Below are 22,296 nucleotides of genomic sequence, written 5' to 3'. Positions count from 1 at the left end.
ATAGAGAATATTGAAAGTACAAAATTACATTGTATATAAATATTTATTATATACCTGTTTAATGCTTTAAAAAAATACAGGTTGTATCAATTGTTGAAATAAAATAACCCGTATTACGCTACTCGCTGTTTCCAATTCCGTATAACCATACTAGCCGGACTACTTCGACCCATTTAATGACGTCACATTACGCGCACCGAAAATATTTTATATTACGAAATATATTACGTAGTACATCGTGTGACGTCATTTCTGTGACGAAACACAATAGTTTTATCTAAACTTTATGGAATTTAAGGACCTGTCGGACGTGGTGCTTTTTAACAGTTAACTATTTGTTAAAAACATTGAACGAATTCAAAACGTATTTTGGAGTGTGTTTTTATCATGCATAAATGTATATTTCGATATGAATACAATAAAATAGTGTGGTTTAAACTAAGTTTCGATAAAGACATGGAAGATAGAAGTGGAAGTGCATATTGTTTCAACGTTTTTGCTATAAACATCGGATTAAAGTTATTAAACGCCGTCTCTCGTGTGATACGTCATCACACAAGCCACTCGAGTGATACAAACTCTTGGAACAATTGACTAGCGTAATATTCCGTATACTAGTATATTATATAGGAGAGTCCGTTGAGGGTTAGAGCATATAATTTACATCGCGGTCAAGTTTTGCACTGAGGCTGAAGGCCGTGATTGACATCACTCTTCAAAGGAGGAAATACTCATATTACCCCCGAAATATGGCGTTGATAATTATTTTATTTTATAGAAAAAAATCCGTAATTCTTCACAACATAGTTATGCTTATAATTATGCAGATTTTATTTTAATATAAAATTAATATTAAATTAACATCCTTAAAATTCCCCCAATGTGTTACATTGACAGTTCCAAGGGGGTGATCGCAGATTTTATCTTTTTATATGGACAGTATGTGTCTTGTTACATAAGTGATGAATAAGAACATGAATTTCTCTCTTAATAGTGTTTCTGGACTTACAGTGTTTGCTTTATTTTATAAACCGTTTGCAATCAGCAATTAAACAGAATATAAAGGTTTTTGGAACCAGTTACATTATTACGCGTTACTATATTTTGAGACCGTTTAAAACGTCGTTTGTAATTCACATGAAATGTCGTAAAATTATAAAATACCACTTTTCAACTGTAAACTTGCCACATTTCCGGGTGATGCAAACATATGTCATACTGGTTTTAACATTTTGAGTTACACTGGAGGTAACAAATAATAAAGATATATGCAATTTAAAGATAAAATAATGAAATATGTATAACTATATATCACTAAGAAACTTTGTGTTGATTTTTCTCCGTTAAATTGAAAAAAATACAATCAACTGATTGTATATACGGATAATACATATATTTCGGATACGTAATTTTTTATGATATGTTACTCTCACCCTGGCGGTTTTTGAGCAGCGCCTCTGTAGCTAAAGAAACTTCAGCGTACAGTTTATATAGTATTGACAGTCGCGCCAGTCAAAAATCATAAAAAGCGACATTTAAAGTTATGGTAGCCAGAACTAGCGCCTCTGTTGTGCCTTAATTTTCAAATCGATGTTGCCGCGTGCTTCATTTTTTGGTCTTGGTAAGCCTTTGCAAGATCTGATCTGAATGATGTTTTGTCATTCTGCGTATGATAAATCAAATAATGAGCTCAGGGCTTTCCTTTGACCCGAGCTCCCGGGTTTTGACATTTGAAAATTACAGAAGACCTTTGTTTGACTCGTGAGAAAATTACGTCATGCATCATATTTGACCCGGGGGAATATGCCGACTTGCGTCAACAAGATCAAAAGTTGTTAAGACTAAGTGATAATTGGCTTGGGGCTGACTCCGCCGCTGAGTATCTCTTTTGGTAGACACTTATCCTTATTGCCCGTTTCCAATCATTGAAGCACAAGTCCACCCAGTAGGCGGAGTTTGGCCCATTTAGAAATCTAGTAATGACCAATTAAAACACAACTGGTTCAATGACATGTGTATCAACATTCCATTATTTATCATAGCGTTTGTTATCAGCTGTTTGCGGAAAAGACATGTATTAAAACCACCGCGTCAGTTTTAATAATATCCAATATTTAATAATAACATCCATATCCACAATACACCAGGCTTCCTGAAAAGGCCGGACCGCCGGTCTTGTCAGGCAAAATTCTTTACGGTCCGGCGATATTTCTAATATCGCCAGTCCTTGAGACAGGCCAAAAAAATTGTGACTAAATACCGAAAAGTCTAATACTTGCCAAGAGAACGAAAACACCCCATTATAATCCCTCTTTTTTGTGAATTTCGAGCCTTTTTGTCATGAAGAACACTAACGTGTCACTAGTTTATTAGAGTGCTCTCCCTTTGTTTGTTTTTTTTTCAAATTTTATTGGTTCGACATATTACCACCTATCCAATTACAAATGTTGTGAAAAAAACTACACATGAAAAAATTTTGTTGCTAAAGTTTCAATGGCGCTAGAAAAGGAAGCTTAGCGATGAGGAAAAAAAATTTGTAGGAATATGAAGCAAAACAAGTAAAAATAACTTTTCAAAGTAGTGGAAGTCTGACAGAAGTTGGCTGCATTATGACGAGTCACAATCAATATGTTTTGTGACGTATGTTGAAACGATTTAATACGGTGCAAGTCTACTAATCAATGCGTAGTCATGTTATGTTATTTTGTTTTGAGTCTGACTATAATTTAAAGCTGTTGTCCATCATACACTCTAATCACAAGAACACGCAAACGTTTTGTTTTACTTTATCGAGTGTACATGTACACAGGCTGCACATTGCAATAAATATGAGTTACCGTAAAACGTTGTGTATAACGCGCATTTATGTATAACGCGCATCTACTTTTTAAAGCTAAAAAATCGGGGAAAAAGTTTTTGAAGCAAAAAAATCGGGGGAAAAATTCCGTACCGCAGGCTAACTGAAAATCGTTATATTTACATTGCCGATCTTACTTATTCTTTTATTGCTTCAATTATAAATTATTTTTAAGACGATAACGATACAACTAGTTGGTGTTTTTTTTAATCATATTATGCGTAAAAATAAATGTTTGGATTTAAATGAATTATGCATGAAATGCACACTTTCCAAGAGGATACCATCAAGGTTTTCATCATATGTCTCCGAAGTAACTGTCCACGATTTTATCGTGGAGTACACATAACGGATGGATTAGTTATAACTAAGAAACTGACATTATTGATTGGTATTGTCACCTGGTTATTCATGCATGACTAATTCACAACCGCGCGTTTTATTTACAATGCCAATATCATGCGTTCTTTTCGAGTGTCTAAAATTGACAGGAGACTTTAACGACTCAAACTTCTCAACACCATCACGACATTACCGGCGATAAACAAACAATGGAGTTGTGAAGCCGTTTGCCGGTTCGCATGTTTTGATAATAGCCCAGCTACACAAAACTTGACAGGTAACGCAAATTGCTCAATAATCACATCCTCAATCTTGACAAGACGTATGAAAACGTGTAAACAAACACAGCATCAATTTTATTAACACATTTGAAAAGCAAGAAAAATAATCTTAAATATATCGGGAAATACCTTGCCGACATACTATTGTAAATCGACAAGTGCCCCCAAATAAATTGTGTAACCCTAGTACAGTAGGGTATAATATTGTGGGAAAAGTAAACAATAACATTTAAATAACTAGAAATGGCGCGGCAGAGGCCGACGCGTATCCCCACGCCGAATGTTTGACCTAGGTGTGCCCCAGGGTTGGTAATGGGGCCATGCATAGCTGAGATTGACCGTATTGTCATAAGAGAAGTTCATCATCAATTAGAAGTGAATTGGTGTAGAAATGAAGAAGTTATAGTAAAAGGCAATTTTGGGTGGGTGTGACATATGTGGGTAGGGCGCCCCAGGGTTGGTAATTGTGCCATGCATAGTTGAGATTGACCGTATTGTCATAAGAGAAGTTCAGTATCAATTTGAAGTGAATCTGTGTAGAAATGAAGAAATTATAGTAAAAGGCAATTTTGGGCGGGTGTGGTCTATGTGGGCGGGGCGCCCCAGGGTTGGTAATGGGGCCATGCATAGTTGAGATTGACTGTATTGTCATAAGAGAGGTTCAGTATCAATTTGAAGTGAATCGGTGTAGAAATGAAGAAATTATAGTAAAGGCAATTTTTGGTGGGTGTGGTCTATGTGGGCGGGGCCCCAGGGTTGGTTATGGGGCCATGCATAGTTGAGATTGACCCTAATGTCATAAGAGAAGTTCAGTATCAATTTGAAGTGAATCCGTGTAGAAATGAAAAAATTATAGTAAATGGAATTTTTTGCTGGGTGTGGCCTATGTGGGCGGGCGCCCCAGGGTTGGGATTGGGGCCATGCATAGTTGAGATTGACCCTAATGTCATAACAAAAGTTCAGTATCAATTTGAAGTGAATCCGTGTAGAAATGAAAAAATTATAGTAAATGGAAATTTTTGGTGGGTGTGGCCTATGTGGGCGGGGCGCCCCAGGGTTGGGAATGGGGCCATGCATGGTTGAGATTGACCGTATTGTCATAAGAGAGGTCCAGTATCAATTTGAAGTGAATCGGTGTAGAAATAAAGAAGTAAATGTAAAATAACCTAAAAAAATGAGTGATAATTTCTGACGCGGCCCCACCCCAACTGCTATAACTTTTGACCCAGGTGTCAGATCAAAATTCCAAATAGTGCAGGGTCGCACATATGCTCATAGCTACCATGTGTGTAAGTTTCAAGGTTCTAGTGCTTTTAGTGTAGGAGGAGATAGTGGCCAGGACGGACGGACGGACAGACGGACGGACGGCGGAGATAACCACAATATCCCCACCTTTTTTTCAAAAAGCGTGGGGATAAAAATGGCTTCCTCGTTATTCATTCTCTTCAAATTTATTTGATTTCAATGCTCTGTACGTACCTGAAATAATAGAAAATATATATGTTAACTTTATAATGTTTGTTCATCTTATTCAGATCGTCAATATAACACTATTATTAACATAGTTACAGTTAAAACACCGGAAAACAGAATGATGCGAATTACCGCTACTGGGTAACTGACAGCGAAAAAATGTCTTGGCATGGCTGAAGTTGTGCATAACGCGCATCAAGTTTTTAAAATGAAATTTTGGGGTAAAAAAGTGCGCCTTATACACAACTTTTTACGGTAAACTTTACTTAATTCTTCAATTATAAACTCGCGCTGTTCGGTCAGGTGAATTTTTGTCTGGACAGGCAAACTTTTCCATCAGCCTGTCCGGTTGACAGGCACTTTTTGGTACTTTCCAGGAAGCCTTGATACACTCTAAAGCATTTTTTTAGAAATACTTCCACAATATGTCAGAATGTATTTCCAAAGCTTAATACACCCAACCTTGTTTTACTTCATGTTTGCTTCATTCAAATACGCCTGAAAGTTATGCTGATATAATTATGTACTGTCTACAACGTCACATTACACACTTGGCATCAGAGTTGCTAAAAATAACCATAGAACTGGTATAACTGACCTTGTGACAAAGTGACACATTTGGATGCTGCATGTGCTAACTGATAACAACATTGGCTTGATAATTGACCATTTGAGACGGCATAGAAAAACGGCGTGTTTGTCGCAAGAAAAAACCCATTCGGCACTATCAGTGGATCTAATCTACAAAAAAGTAATCGCCATGCAAACAGCAATCCTGAGCATCTAGATATGGTTTGTGGAAGACAAATGATTAAGTCTAAAAAAACTTTCAAGGATGTAATTGAGGATTATAATCAGAAAGCGGAAAATGCGGAGTCTTAGGTACATTGTATAATTGTAATTTGTCTATCTTGTGCTTTTAACGTAGCGTCAAAAATGCTTTGAATACTGTAGTAAAGCGCATTTGCGTGCTTGATAACAGTTCAGTGTTCATGTTTTATTGTTTAATTATGAACAGATATATGAATTGTACATGGTTGGCACCAATCGACCGCCCCGGGTTTTAAACGGTGGTTTTTACCGGTTAAAACCGCCCCGGTCAATACTCCCAAAGTGGTCATTACTGGTCAATACTGGTCGATTGAACTTTACCCCCAATTTTGATTAATATTCCATGCTAAATTAAACAATCTTGATAATATAAATTAAACAGACATGTTGCCAATAATGTCTTAAGCTATTAAAACACTTTTTTATACCTGTTCATGCAATTTGTAGGCCAATCTCTCAAAATTTTGCAAATGAGTCAAGTTGGTCACTTGGATTTTGCTGGTCGATTGGTTTTTTTTTTTCAATTCTAACGAATTATGAATGCTCAGAAAATTCTGTGCTTGATTCAACAAGAACCTGTCAATTACATTGTATTAGTTGTTCCTCATGCCCCACTGTCTCCACAGTCTTTCACAGTCTTCAAACCTATACAGGTTAGGGCATCCAAAACTGAAAATAGGGCCTTACATGGCACCTTGACACAACCCTTACTTGTCATGTATTCTTGCCTGGATTTCTTTAACAAAATAGTGAAAAAATATTTTATTTTACCATTGATATAAAAAAAACTTAATAAGAAATAATTATTAAAAGAAAGAAATAATTTAAAGAAGAGTCTAGAGTAGACCCACAATTGGTAAACATTATTTGTTTTTCCAAAATCAAGAACTTTGATTGCTTATTCATTTAAAGACCAATTGAACTTTGAAATAAGAAAACCCTCTTAATATAGAAAGGAGACAAGTTAGAAGTAACTATTAAATTAATAACATTAATAGCAAGATATCTCCCTAAGGGCAGATTTGCTTCATTGTCACTATCAGAGACATACCAGTGCATGCATTTTATTACCAATTAAGGCTTAGGGGCCAGATCATTTATGATTCTAGAAACCACAAGAGTTCTGTTTGTCCATCAGCTTATCAAATAGATATATCAATAGATCAGTGAAATACTATGGTAACTACAATAGTAATAATACTTCAGTAACAGATGTGATACACTGAGATAAAGATATTGCCTTAGTTCTTATGTATTTGAGACCGTTTCCATAAATAATAAAGAAGTACCGGTATTGTTTACAGCTTTAAAGCTTTTTTTACAATAGATAACTCAAAAAAAGTTTATCAATTACAGAATAATGATTGATTTTATTATAGAATAGCTTAAATTCTTCCTTTGTCATGTTAAAATGCTACAATTTTCAATCGACCAGTATTGACCAATAATGACCAGTATTGACCGGTTTTAACCGGGTATTGACTGCCGGCCCGGTCAATACTCAATTGACCGGTCAATATGCCAACCCTGGAATTGTAACAAAACACAATCAACTGGACGCCAGAGGTTATGTACACGTTTAAACATAAATTTGGCATCTGTTTCAACGACCTGAAAATTTTTGTTCAAATCGTGCTTCCACGTCCGAATTTTATGACTAAAACTGTACAAACTTTTTGTGATTTATCAAACATTTTGTACACAATAATCATTTATTAATTTTCAAGTGCCCTGTGCAGCGACAAGATTATATTAATGATTTATTGTGTTATTGTCCCCTACTGGTTTCACCGGAGGGGACTTACGGTTTGCGCTCTTTCTGTCTGTCTGTCAGTCAGTCACACTTTTCTGGATCCTGCAATAACTTTAAAAGTTCTTAATATTTTTTCATGAAACTTGAAACATGGATAGATGGCAATATGGTCATTATGCACGTCATTTCATTTTGTTCCTACATAAAAAATTCTGGTTGCTTTGGCAACAAATAGACTAGAAATACTGCTGAAAATGGTGGTTTTCTGGATCCTGCGATAACTTTAAAAGTCCTTAATATTTTTTCATGAAACTTAAAACATGGATAGATGGCAATATGGACATTATGCGCATGATTTCATTTTGTTCCTACATAAAAAATTCTGGTTGCTATGGCAACAATTAAAAAAATAATCTGACAATGGTGGAATTTCTGACAATGGTGGAGCAGGTAGGGGTCTATATTGCTTGGCAATAGTCTTGTTTAATTTAATGTTAATTCCGTATTAAATTTGTAGATGGCGGATGAAAAAGGTGTTCGGATGACAGAAGATGAGAAGTTTAATCTCATAACTAGGAACTTGCAGGTATCATATTAATGTCTTTATGACTGAATAGCTGGAAGGGATTTAACCCTTTGCATGCTGGGAAATTTGTCGTCTGTTAAAATGTCTTCTGCTGAATTTCTAAAATTAGCATTTTCTTCGATTTTTTCAAAGAACACTATCAGAATAGCAAACAGTTTGGATCCTGATGAGACGCCACGTTCTGTGGCGTCTCATCTGGATCCAAACTGTTTGCAAAGGCCTTCAAAATCTGGTTCCCGCACTGAAAGGGTTAAGTGAATGGAAAAGGCAATGTTGAAAATTCATTTTGTTGAAAACTGCCAAATTTCATTGTGTTTGGCCATATCAGTAGCAAAAAAAAACTACATAAGTGGGCATGGAAAATCCTTCAATAAGTAATAAATAATTAAATAACTTGGATGAATATTTTCTTTTGAACTTATTGCAAAGAATTATTTGATAATAATAAATATAAGTCCATTTGTTTGAAAGTGTTAAAACTTCAACAACCTGGGCCCTTTCTATTAACTAGAAGCACTTCTAGAGTGGAACAAATTTATTTGCAGGGAAACAAAATACTTCATGCACAAAAGAAACAAGGAAAAAGTTGCCAATAAAAACTCTGATTTTTATGTTTGATTTGCTAAAGCAAGACATTTTAAATATTTATTTCTTAATTCCTCTTTAATCATGTGTTATTAGGAACCATTTTAATTGTGAAAGATTATAGTTCTAGTTTGAATGAAGTTTTCTATTTTTACAGGAAACACTAGGAGAGGATAAAATCAAGGCAGTGCTAAAGGAGCGAGACTTGAAAGTGTACTGGGGTACTGCTACCACTGGGAGGCCACATGTGGGATATTTTGTACCCATGTGTAAAATATCAGATTTTCTGAGAGCTGGATGTGGGGTAATAATTATGGTTGTGATTTGATTTTACAGCCATTCTCTCTAGTTTTAGTCATTGCATAACATCAGGGCTGTATTCACCTTCCCATTCTTAGGCTTAAGAATAAAGAATAAACTTAGACTTAACGAAAACCTCTGGCATATATGCAGGTTAAAACTGATGCTCGTATTAAAACAGCTTGTTCATCACTCAGAATTATATAATGATACGTTTAAGTTGCCAATTTAGTCTTTACTGTTAAAGTAACTAAATGAAATTACAATTTAAAGAATATTCGTTATTTTAAGTCTTCAGTCTTAGAATTGATTGTTGCATACGGGCCCAAAGCTTGCTGATATTGTGTAAAGACGTAAATTAAGAAAGTATAGTTCATATAAATATCATGGGCAGTGTAGTGCCAAAGTAAATATTGCACCCCAAGGAGAGTGATGGCCTAAGGTGGATTACTCTTCAAGGGGGGCAATATTTACTATACCCTAAAACAAGGCTATTTGAATTGTTATTATCATACCATAAGTCTGCACATGCTAATCAGTGACGACACTTTCCATCTTAACTGGATCTTGCTAAGAAGAGACATACTTTAAACGAAAAATACCATAACAGCTAAAAGTTTTCCGTGATAAGCCTGTGCAAACTGCACAGGCTAAACTGGGATGACATTTTAGGCATATGCATTAAGCCCAGTTTCCTCAGAACGAGACTCATTTCACGAAAAAATGACCGCTTGTAAGCAGTATAGTGTAATTGATCGGTGGTCAGCAGTATGATTTAATTGACTGTAGGTCAGCAGTATGGTTTAATTGACCGCTGGTCAGCATGATGGTTTAATTGTCCGCTGGTCAGCAGTATGGTTTAATTGACCGCTGGTCAGCAGTATAGTTAAATTGACCGCTGGTCAGCAGTATGGTTTAATTGACTGCTGGTCAGCAGTATGGTTTAATTGACCGCTGGTCAGCAGTATGGTTTAATTGACCGCTGGTCAGCAGTATGGTTTAACCTTTGTCTGCTGGTCAGCAGTATGGTTAAACCTTTGACAGCTGGTCAGCAGTATGGTTTAACCTTTGACCGCTGGTCCGCAGTATGGTTTAACCTTTGACTGCTGGTCAGCAGTATGGTTTAACCTTTGACCCCTGGTCAGCAGTATGGTTTAACATTGACCGCTGGTCAGCAGTATGGTTTAACATTGACCGCTGGTCAGCAGTATGGTTTAACCTGTTGTTGTTTTTTGGAAATTCAGTATAGTTCAAAGTAGTGGCTAAGTTCAAAACTGACATTATCTACCTGTATATGTTATCTATATAGAGATTTTCAATCACTTGTTAGTCATCAATTTTTTTGTCTGTGAAACAAAGAATTATGTAGTAAGACATTAACACACAGCAAGACTGAGCCGGACGTCAATAATCAGCCTGCTGCTGACATAACAACCAGCTAGCAGCGTAAAAATATTACTATTTATAGTAATGTTATTTTTTATGTAAATTATAAACTCTTCAGGTGACGATCCTATTAGCTGACCTCCATGCCTATCTGGACAACATGAAGGCGCCCTGGTCCCTGCTGGCCAAGAGGACCGAGTACTATGAGCACGTGATCAAAGCAATGCTCAAGTCTATCAGCGTGCCTCTGGATAAACTCAAGTTTGTCAAAGGCACAGACTACCAGCTCAGCAGGTGACACACTACTAAACTTTATACAGAAATTTTACATATTTTTGTGTCCATATCAATTCAGATTCGAACATTTTGTGTGTCCATTAAATCATTATATGCAAAAAGAATGTAGAAACATTATATCCCGTTTAACCCTGATTTTGTAATAATTATTGCTGCATTGAATTTTTCACCTTCAAATTCCAGTGTGTTCCAATTTGTTTTTGTTTCATTCAAGAGAGTACACACTGGATGTGTACCGGATGTCGTCAATGGTGACGGAGCATGACGCCAGGAAGGCAGGTGCCGAGGTCGTGAAGCAGGTGTCCAGTCCCCTTCTCAGTGGCTTACTGTACCCGGGTCTGCAGGTATATATAAGCAGCCCTCTATGAAAACCGGACTTCATGAATATGCGTAGTGTCGTCCCAGTTTAGCACTGGCCAATGTGAGAAGACACTTTCTGCTTGCATTGAATCTTTTGTGTTAATGAAGTTTGTTCTAAATGAAAATCCAGCCAATGGGGAAAGTGTTGACCCTGATTAGCCTGTGCAATCTGGACCAATACTTTACGCACATGGAAAGCCCAATTTTGAAAAAAATCATTTGAAGAGCTTGTTTCTTTTTTCTTTATTTAAACCTCCATCCTTGACCCAATCAAATAGCTTTACCTTTCTGTATATTATTAATCAGTTGTGAAAATCCTGATCAGTACTCTGCTGGAGTGTTACAGTTTATATTATTATACCTCACTTTTATTCACAATGCTAAACTCCCATAGGCCATCATGACATAGAAATACTATCAGACCCAGCAGGAAAAAATTTACCGTCCAAAAAATACTGTGGCCCGCTACCTTAGCAATGACGTGCCACCAGAGGGAAAAAAAGTACTGTCCAAAACATACTGACGCCCACTACCTTAGCAATCACGTGCGGAATGGTAAAAATTTATACTGTCCCATTCGCGCATGAGCAGCACATAGCTTTGCATTTCCGTTGTATTTGGATATTTAAAATATCTATTGCAGCTGAAACTGTGCTGTATAATAGATTAATGCCATTATTTAAGCTTTGACAGGAGTCATACAAAAATTCAATTTAGTATAAACGAAACGCTTACCTCAATGGCAATTTTAATCTAATGCTAATAACAATAGTGTCTGTTCTTAAGGTGTTATGCATGACAAACACACAATCCGAAATACATTTTGGATTCGTTCGATGCTTTAAACATATATTTTAGTGTTAAAAAACCACCACGTCAATATTGTTGTCCCAAAATGTTTCGTCACCGAAATGACGTCACACGAGAACGTCATAAATTGCGTAATCAAGTGATGAAAATAAAATATGGAAAGCTGGTTCGGTAATATAATTTTTAAAGAAATAATTGATGACTAAGAAAATTGATTTTGCTCTGCATGAAACTCTGAACCACTCAACATATTAATGGTTGTTCATTGCTGAAATTAAAAACAATTATTGAATATTTAAATTGTTCATGGTTCATATAAATTGTTCATGTTTGAATAGTTTGTTCGGTATAATAAAATAAATATACAATGTCTGACAGGGTGACTGTAAATTTGTCAACTTTCGGAAAAATACTGTCAACCTTGGCTTTGCCTCGGTTGACAGTATTTCCTCAAGTTGACAAATTTACTGTCACCCTGTCAGACATGTAATATTTATATATTGAACAGATCTAATGGCTCAGAATCAATTTAAAGCGTAAATGGTATGTTCTAAATGGCTTACCATGTACCGTTTCGGATTAAAGTCATGTATTGTAAGTACAATATTATTATTTATTACTCGGTAATACCAATTTATGGTCTTATTTTAACCACTGTACTTATTATTATACTCATGCAGGGAGGGTGTATTCTGGAGCCTTCTTATTTTTTGCTTGATAGGTGTTTTGCATTTAAATTTGTTCTTAGAGCTAATTTTTTTCACATTTCTAAAGTGATTAAATTGAAACTTTAAATATGTCATCATAATGAAATGTATAATTGCAACACTAATTTTTCATCCTCAGTTATTCAAACATTCCTGAGTGATTCGCCCTTGGACTTAGCTGACAGAGTAATATCTGCATAAAGAATATACGAGTCGTGTTCTGAGAAAACTGGGAATAATGCATGTGTGTAAAGTGTCGTCCCAGATTAGCCTGTGCAGTCCACACAGGCTAATCAGGGACGACACTTTCCGCTTTTATGACATTTTTTGCTTAAATGAAGTCTCTTTTTAGCAAAAATCCAATTTAGGCGCACGTACATTATGCCCAGTTTTCTCAGAACACGACTTATATGTTTGTGGAGCCAACTACAACAACATTTCTCAAGTGACTGTCTAAAGTGAAGCTTTAAATATGTCATCATAGTGAAGATAAGTTGTGCAAGACACTTTTCATCTCGGCTCCAGTGATGAACACTTTCTTGAGTATTTTTCCCTTAAAAGCATGTCACAATTTTTTTGGGTGAATTAGTCTCGTTTGTGTTAAAGCTTTTGTAAATCTATCGGTACAATTTGTCAGCCAGGCCTATATTTTGCTTTAGAAGTTTGTATTAGTCCCTGTAGCAATTTACAGCAAAACAGAGTGTCATATGCCTGTAACCGCGTTATTTTTTTCTGGCCAAATTTTGGTCCAAAGTTCGGCCCCATTTCTGATCTCACTAATTATAATTTTTTCCTCCAATGACTGCCTAAAATTCCCAAGTAAAGGTTTTTCATACAAATGAATTTATAAAGAAATTTCAATATTAATGGTATTTTAAGATTTTATTCTTTTTTTATGTATTTGTTAGTAAAATAGAGCAACACCAACTTTCCTATTATAGTCAAAACGACACTATTGCCCAATCCAAACAGCCCTGGCCCCGTTTCCAAAATGATAATAAAACCCCACTGCTGTAAATTGTATGTGGGCTGTTTGCTCGGCAGGCCCTGGATGAGGAGTACCTGGACGTGGATGCCCAGTTTGGAGGTGTGGACCAGCGCAAGATCTTCACTTTTGCAAAGAAGGTCGTTACCACTCAGAAACCCATTTTGATCTTTAGATAATCATATTGAATTAAATATCTTTCTTACTATATTCATGTCTTTAAGTCTTTATTTGAAATTTTGAGATACTGATAGCAGCAAACAGCAGAAAACCTGAACAGACTGCAAATTAAACGCGCTGTTCTGCTTTTATGCTGGTTGCATAGTCATTTTCAATTTGCAACTGAGCAGGCAGGGATTGAAGACATTATCATATAACTACAACTGATCCTTCTGAAACTTTAACAACAGTCCAGACCAGTCCAGACAGCTTTTCATTGATGGAGAAAAGCTGGATCAAATGTGGTTTGTGACAAAATGCCAATTGACAATAGATTGCTTGCATAGTATTTTTCACAAAAATGTGTTTTTGCGAAGTATTAATTGATTTGTTATGCATTCTTATGCCATTTAAAAGATCACAATCACAATAGACAAAACATTCTATGACAAATTAGTTCTGTTTTTGCTAAAAGCAATTTTATTTTCATGAAATGCTCTTGTACTCCAGTAAATGCTGGATTTACCTTTCCAAACGGTGCAGTTAATGATTGCAGACAATTGCTTTCAGTACATGCCACATTTGGGCTACAAAGAAAGGGCCCATCTCATGAACCCCATGGTCCCTGGGCTTACTGGTGGGAAAATGAGTTCATCGGAAGAAGACTCGAAAATCGACCTACTGGACTCGAGTGCACAATTGAAGAAGAAGCTCAAAAAAGCGTTCTGTGAGCCAGGAAATGTGGAGGAAAATGGCATCTTGGCATTCTGCAAATCTGTGTTATTTCCACTGTCCAAAACAGGAGGTAACTTGATTGTTTTTATTGCAATTACCAGTGTTGCTGCATTATTTGAGTGAAAGTGAAAAATAGAAATGGAACAAATAAACTAAGTGTTTATATACATATATATTTATATATATATATATATATATATATATATATATATATATATATATATATATATATATATATATATATATATATATATAAATAAATAAATATATATATATAATTTTTTTTTCTTATATCACACAGTTAAGTTTGATCAGAAGCTGATTAATATTCAATAAATCAATTCATGTGTTGGTTATATTTAACTTCACTTGCTTACAATTATATTCATTATTATATTATAAACATTATAGGAGAATATCAATGTATTCATTGTATATCATTGGCCTATTTAAACTCAGTCTGTTGCCTTCGTAGATCCAGTACAAATTGTGTCGGGGGGGGGGGGGGGGGGGGGGGGGGGGTTAATGAATCCTTCCACTGTGGGGTTCAAACTTATGACCTCTCGGTCGCTAAATTCCTTTCTGCTGTCCGCTAAGTGACTGGAAGGTCCCATGTTCAATACCCACTCTTGGATCTCAAGCTCTTTCTAAAGTACTGGTTCATCCATGAAAAAACTACTCTATAAAGCCGAAGCTTTTTAAGCAATTGAGCTTACGTAAATATGTTGAAGTTAATTTTCTCTCAACAGAGTTTGTTGTGAAAAGATCTGAGGAGAATGGTGGTCCAGTAACCTTTGCTGATTACAAGGCACTGGAAGAGGCATTTGCCAAACAGGTAAACATGTTTATAGTGCATATTAATAGAAGGTAATTGTTCAGCCCAAAAGAAGCACAAGTAAAAATGGTTTATGTGTTTTGTGAGTTTTCTCAAATGTTTGTCATCATACTTTTTAAACACAATATGATGCAATCTAACCAGTTCCTGGTACTTGCTTTTTTATTTTTTTTTCAAATCACTCTATTTAAAGTGTCCATAGTTGTGTGGGGTGTTGTGTCGACTTAAAATTTAAGCTTTTTACCTCTATAGAGGCTAAATTTTTCTGATGAAACTTTGTCAAAATTTTTATCTTCACTATAGCAAGGGTTATCTTGACATTGTCTTGGTTGAGTTTTAATCTGTGCCCTTGAGCATGGCTACTTTATGTGTGACAAAATGGTGCGATTTAATTTTTAGTCTCACATACATGAAGCATAATTAGAAATCCCCACTCTTTTTGGAGATAAAGTGGGGATTATGTGGTTATCTCCAACGTCTGTCAGTCCGTCCTGGCCGCTATCTCCTCCTACACTATTAGCACTAGAACCTTTAAACTTACACACATGGTAGCTATGAGCATATGTGCGACGATGCACTATTTGGAATTTTGATCTGATCCCTGGGTCAAAAGTTTTGGGGATTGGGGTGGGGCCGGGTTAGAGATTTTCCTGTGACTGCGATTCGAAAAAGGCTCTGTGTCCTTTCAGATATTGCTTTTATATTTGGTGTGCATGTGTATCTAGACAACACCTTTTTATGCGCATACAACTTTTTACCCCTTTGACCTTGACCTTGAGGTCAGCGTTCAGGTGTCCAAATCTGCCATTCAAAAAAGGCTCGTAATTACTGTGTCCCTTCAGATATTGCTTTCATATTTGATAGCATGTGTATCTGGACAATACCTTTCCATGCGCATGAAATTTTTGAACTTGGGGTCCGCGTTCAGGTTTTGAAATCTGCGACTGCGATTAAAAAAAAGCTCATAATGTCTGTGTCCCTTCAGATATTGCTTTCATATTTGGTACGCATGTGTATCTAGACTAGACCTTTCCATGCGCATACAATGTTTGACCCCTGTGACCTTGACTTTGAACTAAAAGCGTCCGCGTTTAGATTTTGAAATCTATTATGTGGTTATCTCTGCCGTCTGTCCGTCCTGGCCACTATCTCCTCCTATACTATTAGCACTAGAACCTTGAAACTTACACACATGGTAGCTATGAGCATATGTGCGACAGTGCACTATTTGGAATTTTGATCTAACCCCTGGGTCAAAAGTTAAGGGGGTTGGGGTGGGGCCGGGTCAGAGATTTTCTTTAATTTTAATGTCCCCCACCACTTTAGTGGGGGACATATTAATTTTGCCCTGTCTGTTGGTTTGTTTGTTTGTGTGTTTGCGTCAAACTTTAACATTTGCCATAACTTTTGCAATATGGAAGATAGCAACTTGATATTTGGCGTGCATGTGTATATCATGGAGCTGCACATTTTGAGTGGTGAAAGGTCAAGGTCATCCTTCAAGGTCAAAGGTCAAATATATAGCTTCAAAGCGGCGCAGTAGGGGACATAGTGTTTCTGACAAACACATTTCTTGTTTAGGTTATTTTACATTAACTTCTTCATTTCTACACTGATTTACTTCAATTTGATACTGAACATCTCGTATGACAATACGGTCAATCTCAACTATGCATGGCCCCATTACCAACCCTGGGGCGCCCCTGGGTCAAACATGCGGCGTGGGGATACAAGTCAGCCTCTGCCGCGCCATTTCTAGTTAATAATTATATTTGCTTATTGACCAATTGAGAAGGATTTTTATGTAAATTTCTAAAATGTCTAGTCTGAGAGATCTTGTTCATGTTGTGTACAGGAGCTGCACCCAGGTGATTTGAAGGCAGCAGTCGAGGCCTATCTGAACTGCCTGTTGGAGCCCATCAGGAAGGAGTTTGATACCCCAGAGCTAAAGAAACTCACAGCGGAAGCTTACCCCATTGAAAAGAAAAGTGTGTGAATTTAGGGGAAAATATTCACCTTTTTTGTCTGCTAATGTATGGTTTGTTAAATACAAAGTGCAAAGGATACATGTTACCACAAATTTAATTGATGGTTTTATTGGTTATTAAGAAATAATTACAAAATTCATTTTCAAATCATTCCTACTTTTGCAAATGTTATCACATATTGCTGTCAAATGCAGTTTAGCCCTCTTTGGAATTTCAAAGTAATTATTTTGTAAGAATAAAGTCAGGTGCAGCTTAAAATGAATGTCTTATTTTATTGAATATTATCTTATTTGTAATTTCATGAGGCCCTTGAAACCCAACAGGGCCTACAGTTCTTCTTTGCAAATAAGTTTGATTGGTCCATCTTGTTTTTAAGGGATGAACTCCTAAAAGTAGAATTTTTAATTTTTGACTGGTTTCTAAGCACACCTGTGTATCTTACAGAGGGAGCTGGCAATGCGGCCAGTGCAAAGGAGGGTAATACAGAAGAGTTGTCTCCCTCCAGACTGGATTTAAGAGTGGGAAAGATTCTCAAAGTTGACAAGGTGAAGATTACATCATGTTTTTGTTATTTTATTGTTTGCACCTTATTGTCTAGGTATTTCTGGATGTGTAAATAATCACTTTGTCATATATGCCCTAAAATGAATATTATTAGATCAGTCCTTACTAGTCGGATGTATAACTTGTGAATGGATATCTGATTATCTATTACCAACCCAAAAAATTAGCATCTGGTTGTGTGTTACAAATTTACAGTGCCCTTGGTGGATGTTTATTAGGTCGGCTGTTTTCGGAGAAAACCAGAGGTATTGTCATAGCCAGCTCGTCGTGTCCGTTGTCGTGTCGTTCGCTTTGTGCTAAAACCTTTACATTTTGTCAAGGTTTTGAACATTGGCTCTAAAATCAAAGTGCTTCAACCTACAACTTAGAAATTTGTATGTAGCTGCACCTTGATTAGTTCTACATGCCACACCCATTTTTGGGTCACTAGGTCAAAGGTCAAGATCAAAATAAAAATCTGACAAGATTTAATTTATTCTAAACTGCACCTGCAGCCGATCGTGGCACCCGTTATGCGGTGCTCTTGTTTTAAAACCTGTAACTTCAATGTACCTGTCTCTTAATATGTGTGACAAATTGCAAAGTTTTTCATAATTCTAAGTATGCACAATAGTAACACAGAAACAAATATTTTAAAGCATTAGTTGAAATGTTCACTGAAATTAGTGTAGCTCTTATAAACTTAATGTAAACTTATTCAACAGTTATACATCATACCATCTATATAGGTACAGGTTGCAATGAATTCTAGAGATGTCTGAATCATGTCAGTATTTTGTTCAGCTATAGAAAACACTTAACATTCAACTGTTGAATACATTGTATATTATAGCATCCTGAGGCCGATTCCCTGTTTGTTGAGACTGTAGACCTGGGGGAGCAGGAAACCAGAACAGTAGTCAGTGGACTGGTTGGTCTCTACCCTGCAGACAAACTGCAGGACAGACTGTGCATTTTCCTGTGCAACTTGAAACCAGTCAAAATGAGGGGTGTCATGTCCTCTGCCATGTTGATGTGTGCCTCAGTGTAGGTGTTTTGTTACAAATCTGTCAGTGATAAAGTTTAAGAAATCTAGGTAACCCTGCGCACACATAATTTGACTTAGTATAAATGTGCACATAATAAATGAATACAAATAAAAAACACTCCCATACTAATACACATCTCAAATAAGTTTATGTTATTAGGAGAATTTACTTTATAATAAAAAAATAGTGTGAGGTACTATTGTTAAATTGCTATTAAACTACGGTACATTTACATGTTAACCTCAATCTGGGAAAATTGGGCACTATGCATGTGCGTAAAGTGTCGTCCCAGATTAACCTGTGTCATTTGCACTACACTTTCTGCCTCTGAATATTTTGCTAAGAAGAGACCCCCTTTAAATGAAAAACACTATTAAATCAGAAAATTATTGTCCATTATTAGCCTATGTGGACTGCATAGGCTAATCTGGGACTACACATTACGCACATTCATTAAGCCCATATCAACACACACCTCACGTCCCGGTGTGTTGACCTGTTCCAGGCAGGAGCCCCGTTCAGTAGAGCCCCTGACCCCTCCTGAAGGCAGCAGTCCGGGGGACAGGGTGTTCTTTGAAGGTCACAAGGGTGAACCCGATGAGCAGCTCAACCCCAAGAAGAAAGTCTGGGAGAAATTACAGGTGCGATTTTCATAGGTTTCTTAGACTGCAAACTTGTTTAGTGCCACAAGATGCATTCATTAGAATTTCATGTGAAGTGGTATGGAAGTACCTTTTAACTTTCAAAGGACAATTATTTACTACATAAATGGTGTTTATATTTTTCATTGTTTGGGAGAAATTACACGAGTTTTTTTCGATAGATTAAGCAAATTTATCAATACACAAACAAAAACATTGCCATGAAAAAGATATATCACCGTGCACAGAAAATACAAATTTCTAAATAATGGTACTACCGGGTATTTTAATAACAAACAAAACATTTCAGAATTTCAAGAAAAAAACAAAATCATACTGCTGTTCTGCATGTTACAGCTCTTAAGCCGCAACGCTGAACTGTAGTTTGTTCCTTGGGGTTTTATTTAGAATATTCAGGCCTTATAATAGGATAAAAAATGTTCACTATCTAAGAGGTCAATGTCTTGTTATTTGCATCAGCATACTGGCTTTGTCTGAGGTAAGCAGACTTTTTAGAACCTGACTATGTTGGTGAGTAATGTTTGTGTGCAGTAAAATAAATCCTTTACTGATAGTTATACCTTTATCTTTTCTTTCCAGGTGGATCTAAAGACAAGTGACAAACTTGTTGCAGAATGGCAGGGCAACACCATGATGACCAAGCTTGGTCATGTGACGTGTGACTCATTAAAGCACGCTCCTATCTGCTGAGTTTTGATGCAGAAGAACAGTCTCAAAATCATGGGTTCCTTGTTGATATACATTTACGCTTAAACGTCGAGTTTTGTTGCTGCAATGAATTAACCATTTACCACTTAAAAACGTATTTTGACAAATTTGTAGTCCTTTAGAAAGTTACATTGAATTAAATACCTTTCTTACTAAATTGAAGTTTTAAAGGCTTCTTTTTCAACGCTTAGATACTGATGAGTCGCAAACAGCATAAAACCTGAACAGACTGCGAGTTATTCGCAGGCTGTTCTGGTTTTATGCTGTTTGCATATAGCCATTTTCACTTTGCTTCTGAGTGGGAAAGGGTTAATGTTAGGGTGTTATCAAGTTCTAGTGTTTTATTCTTTATATTGTGTTATGATTGAACAATGGTTGGTTTTAGTGATTGCACTGAACAGTGGCATTTTGTCAGATATATGTATGTTATTTATTGATTTTCTATTGATTTTCATTAGTTACTATTGTCTTTAGTAATGAACAACAATACATATAGTTATTTCAATGAATAAATATACATGTACATACATTGTGTTTGTTCCTTTGATCAATGCTTTGTGTAATTGTTTAGAGGAAATCCATTTGTATGCTCCACCAAACTTTTATTTTGGGGGGAGCATATAGTTGCTGCTTCGTCTGTGTGTGTCCGTCCGTCCGTGCACAATTTTTGTCCGGGCTATTTCTCAGCAACTAATGACCGGAATTCAATGAAACTTTATGTGAAGCTTCACTACCAAGAGATGTGCATATTATCAGCGGGTTCTGGTCGGATGATTAACTGTACATATAGTGCAATTCTTGTCCCCCCAACTACTGTACTGATTGGAATTCAATGAAGCTTTATGGGAAGCTTAACTACCTTGAGGAGATGCGCATGTTATTTGTGGGTTCTGGTTAGATGATTTATTAAGAGAGTTATGGCCCTTTGAAATTTTTAAGTTGCTAAACCATCCATCGTATAATTTTGTACAAAGTTATGTCCCTCAAGACGTTTCCTTTTATCTGAATATATAGTGCAATATTGTGAAAAAAAGCAACCTTTGGGGAGCATCTCCCGTCTCTGACGGTTTTTTGTTTATCATAGTTTCAATCTTTCTAACATCAGGTTTGTTTCGACAGTTTTTTCGAAATACGTTGCTAACTTGATAATTTGATATCTGTTATAAATGGACCATATTTCTGTGTATACTAATTACTTTAAAAGTATCCCCAAATCGTTTAAATAGATATCCAATACTGAGGCTACTAGTACATCTAAATTATGGGTGAAGTACTTTATTCCCAAGTCAAGTTTATGTATTCATATTTTAATCTTCCATCTGCATAGAAGTGGATATGTTTCTAGAGTTTCATCGTGCATTTCCTTTATAATTAATAGTTTGTGTTAAAGAAGCACCCTTTCACTTAAAAGAGTGATCAGTGAACAACGTAAACGACAACTGCAAGTAAAGAAATGGTGTTTATGGTAATGAATCTTCAGCTACTTTAATGCCACCTGACAGTTATCAGTCAAGGAGATCTCCTGCCGGTCCAGCCCTCCAAAATAGAATATTTTGTTCCGGTGCCTATTGGTTAAGGGGCAAAAAACTGTACAAAGGTGCTCCGGTGGGGGTTAGTTTAAATTTATTTACATTCTCAGTGTTAACAGGTGGAAAAGGGGGACAATGAAAGCCACAGGAGTAAGGGTTTTGAAAACTTCTCCTGTGGCTGTCTCATGTACTAGTGTGTGGGGAGGTAGTGAATTCCGTTGGATTACTGATCTAGGGTAGAACGAAAATTTATACGAGTCTTTTGAGGTTTGTATGTGTCTAAAACAATGATTACCGCTGATTCTGGATCGGGTTCAACAGGAACAAGCGAATTATCTAGAGATGGCAACTATATGGTAAATAATTTATTATAACATGTTTAGACAGAATTTCTGCATGTTTCAAGAGTGGGCAAATTCAGGGTGTCTATCATATTAGTTACTGAGCTTGCGTTGTGGTATCTGTTTGTTGCGAATCTGGCTGCATGTATGTATTTGTACTTTTTCCAGTTGATTTAATTGAGCTTTCGTATGTG

The 22,296-nt window shown here is 36.3% G+C and overlaps 1 protein-coding gene across 1 annotated transcript; it reads left to right on the top strand.

Annotated features, from left to right (window-relative positions):
• Positions 1 to 1,138: 1,138 nt before the first annotated feature.
• LOC127853224 (tyrosine--tRNA ligase, cytoplasmic-like) lies at positions 1,139 to 20,759 on the top strand. The gene is made up of 13 exons (XM_052387513.1): positions 1,139 to 1,248; positions 8,055 to 8,123; positions 8,866 to 9,012; positions 10,513 to 10,688; positions 10,906 to 11,035; positions 13,613 to 13,693; positions 14,283 to 14,517; positions 15,197 to 15,282; positions 17,138 to 17,270; positions 17,715 to 17,815; positions 18,667 to 18,860; positions 19,368 to 19,503; positions 20,104 to 20,759. The coding sequence occupies exons 2-13, from the start codon at positions 8,055 to 8,057 to the stop codon at positions 20,212 to 20,214; spliced, it is 1,599 nt and encodes a 532-aa protein (XP_052243473.1). The 5' UTR covers positions 1,139 to 1,248; the 3' UTR covers positions 20,215 to 20,759.
• The last annotated feature ends 1,537 nt before the right edge of the window (positions 20,760 to 22,296 follow it).

Source organism: Dreissena polymorpha, chromosome 12 (genome assembly GCF_020536995.1).
Source record: "Dreissena polymorpha isolate Duluth1 chromosome 12, UMN_Dpol_1.0, whole genome shotgun sequence".
In the NCBI taxonomy this organism is placed as follows: Eukaryota; Metazoa; Mollusca; class Bivalvia; order Myida; family Dreissenidae; genus Dreissena; species Dreissena polymorpha.
Note: the sequence above shows the minus strand (reverse complement) of the source record. Positions and strands in the feature narration are given on the sequence as shown.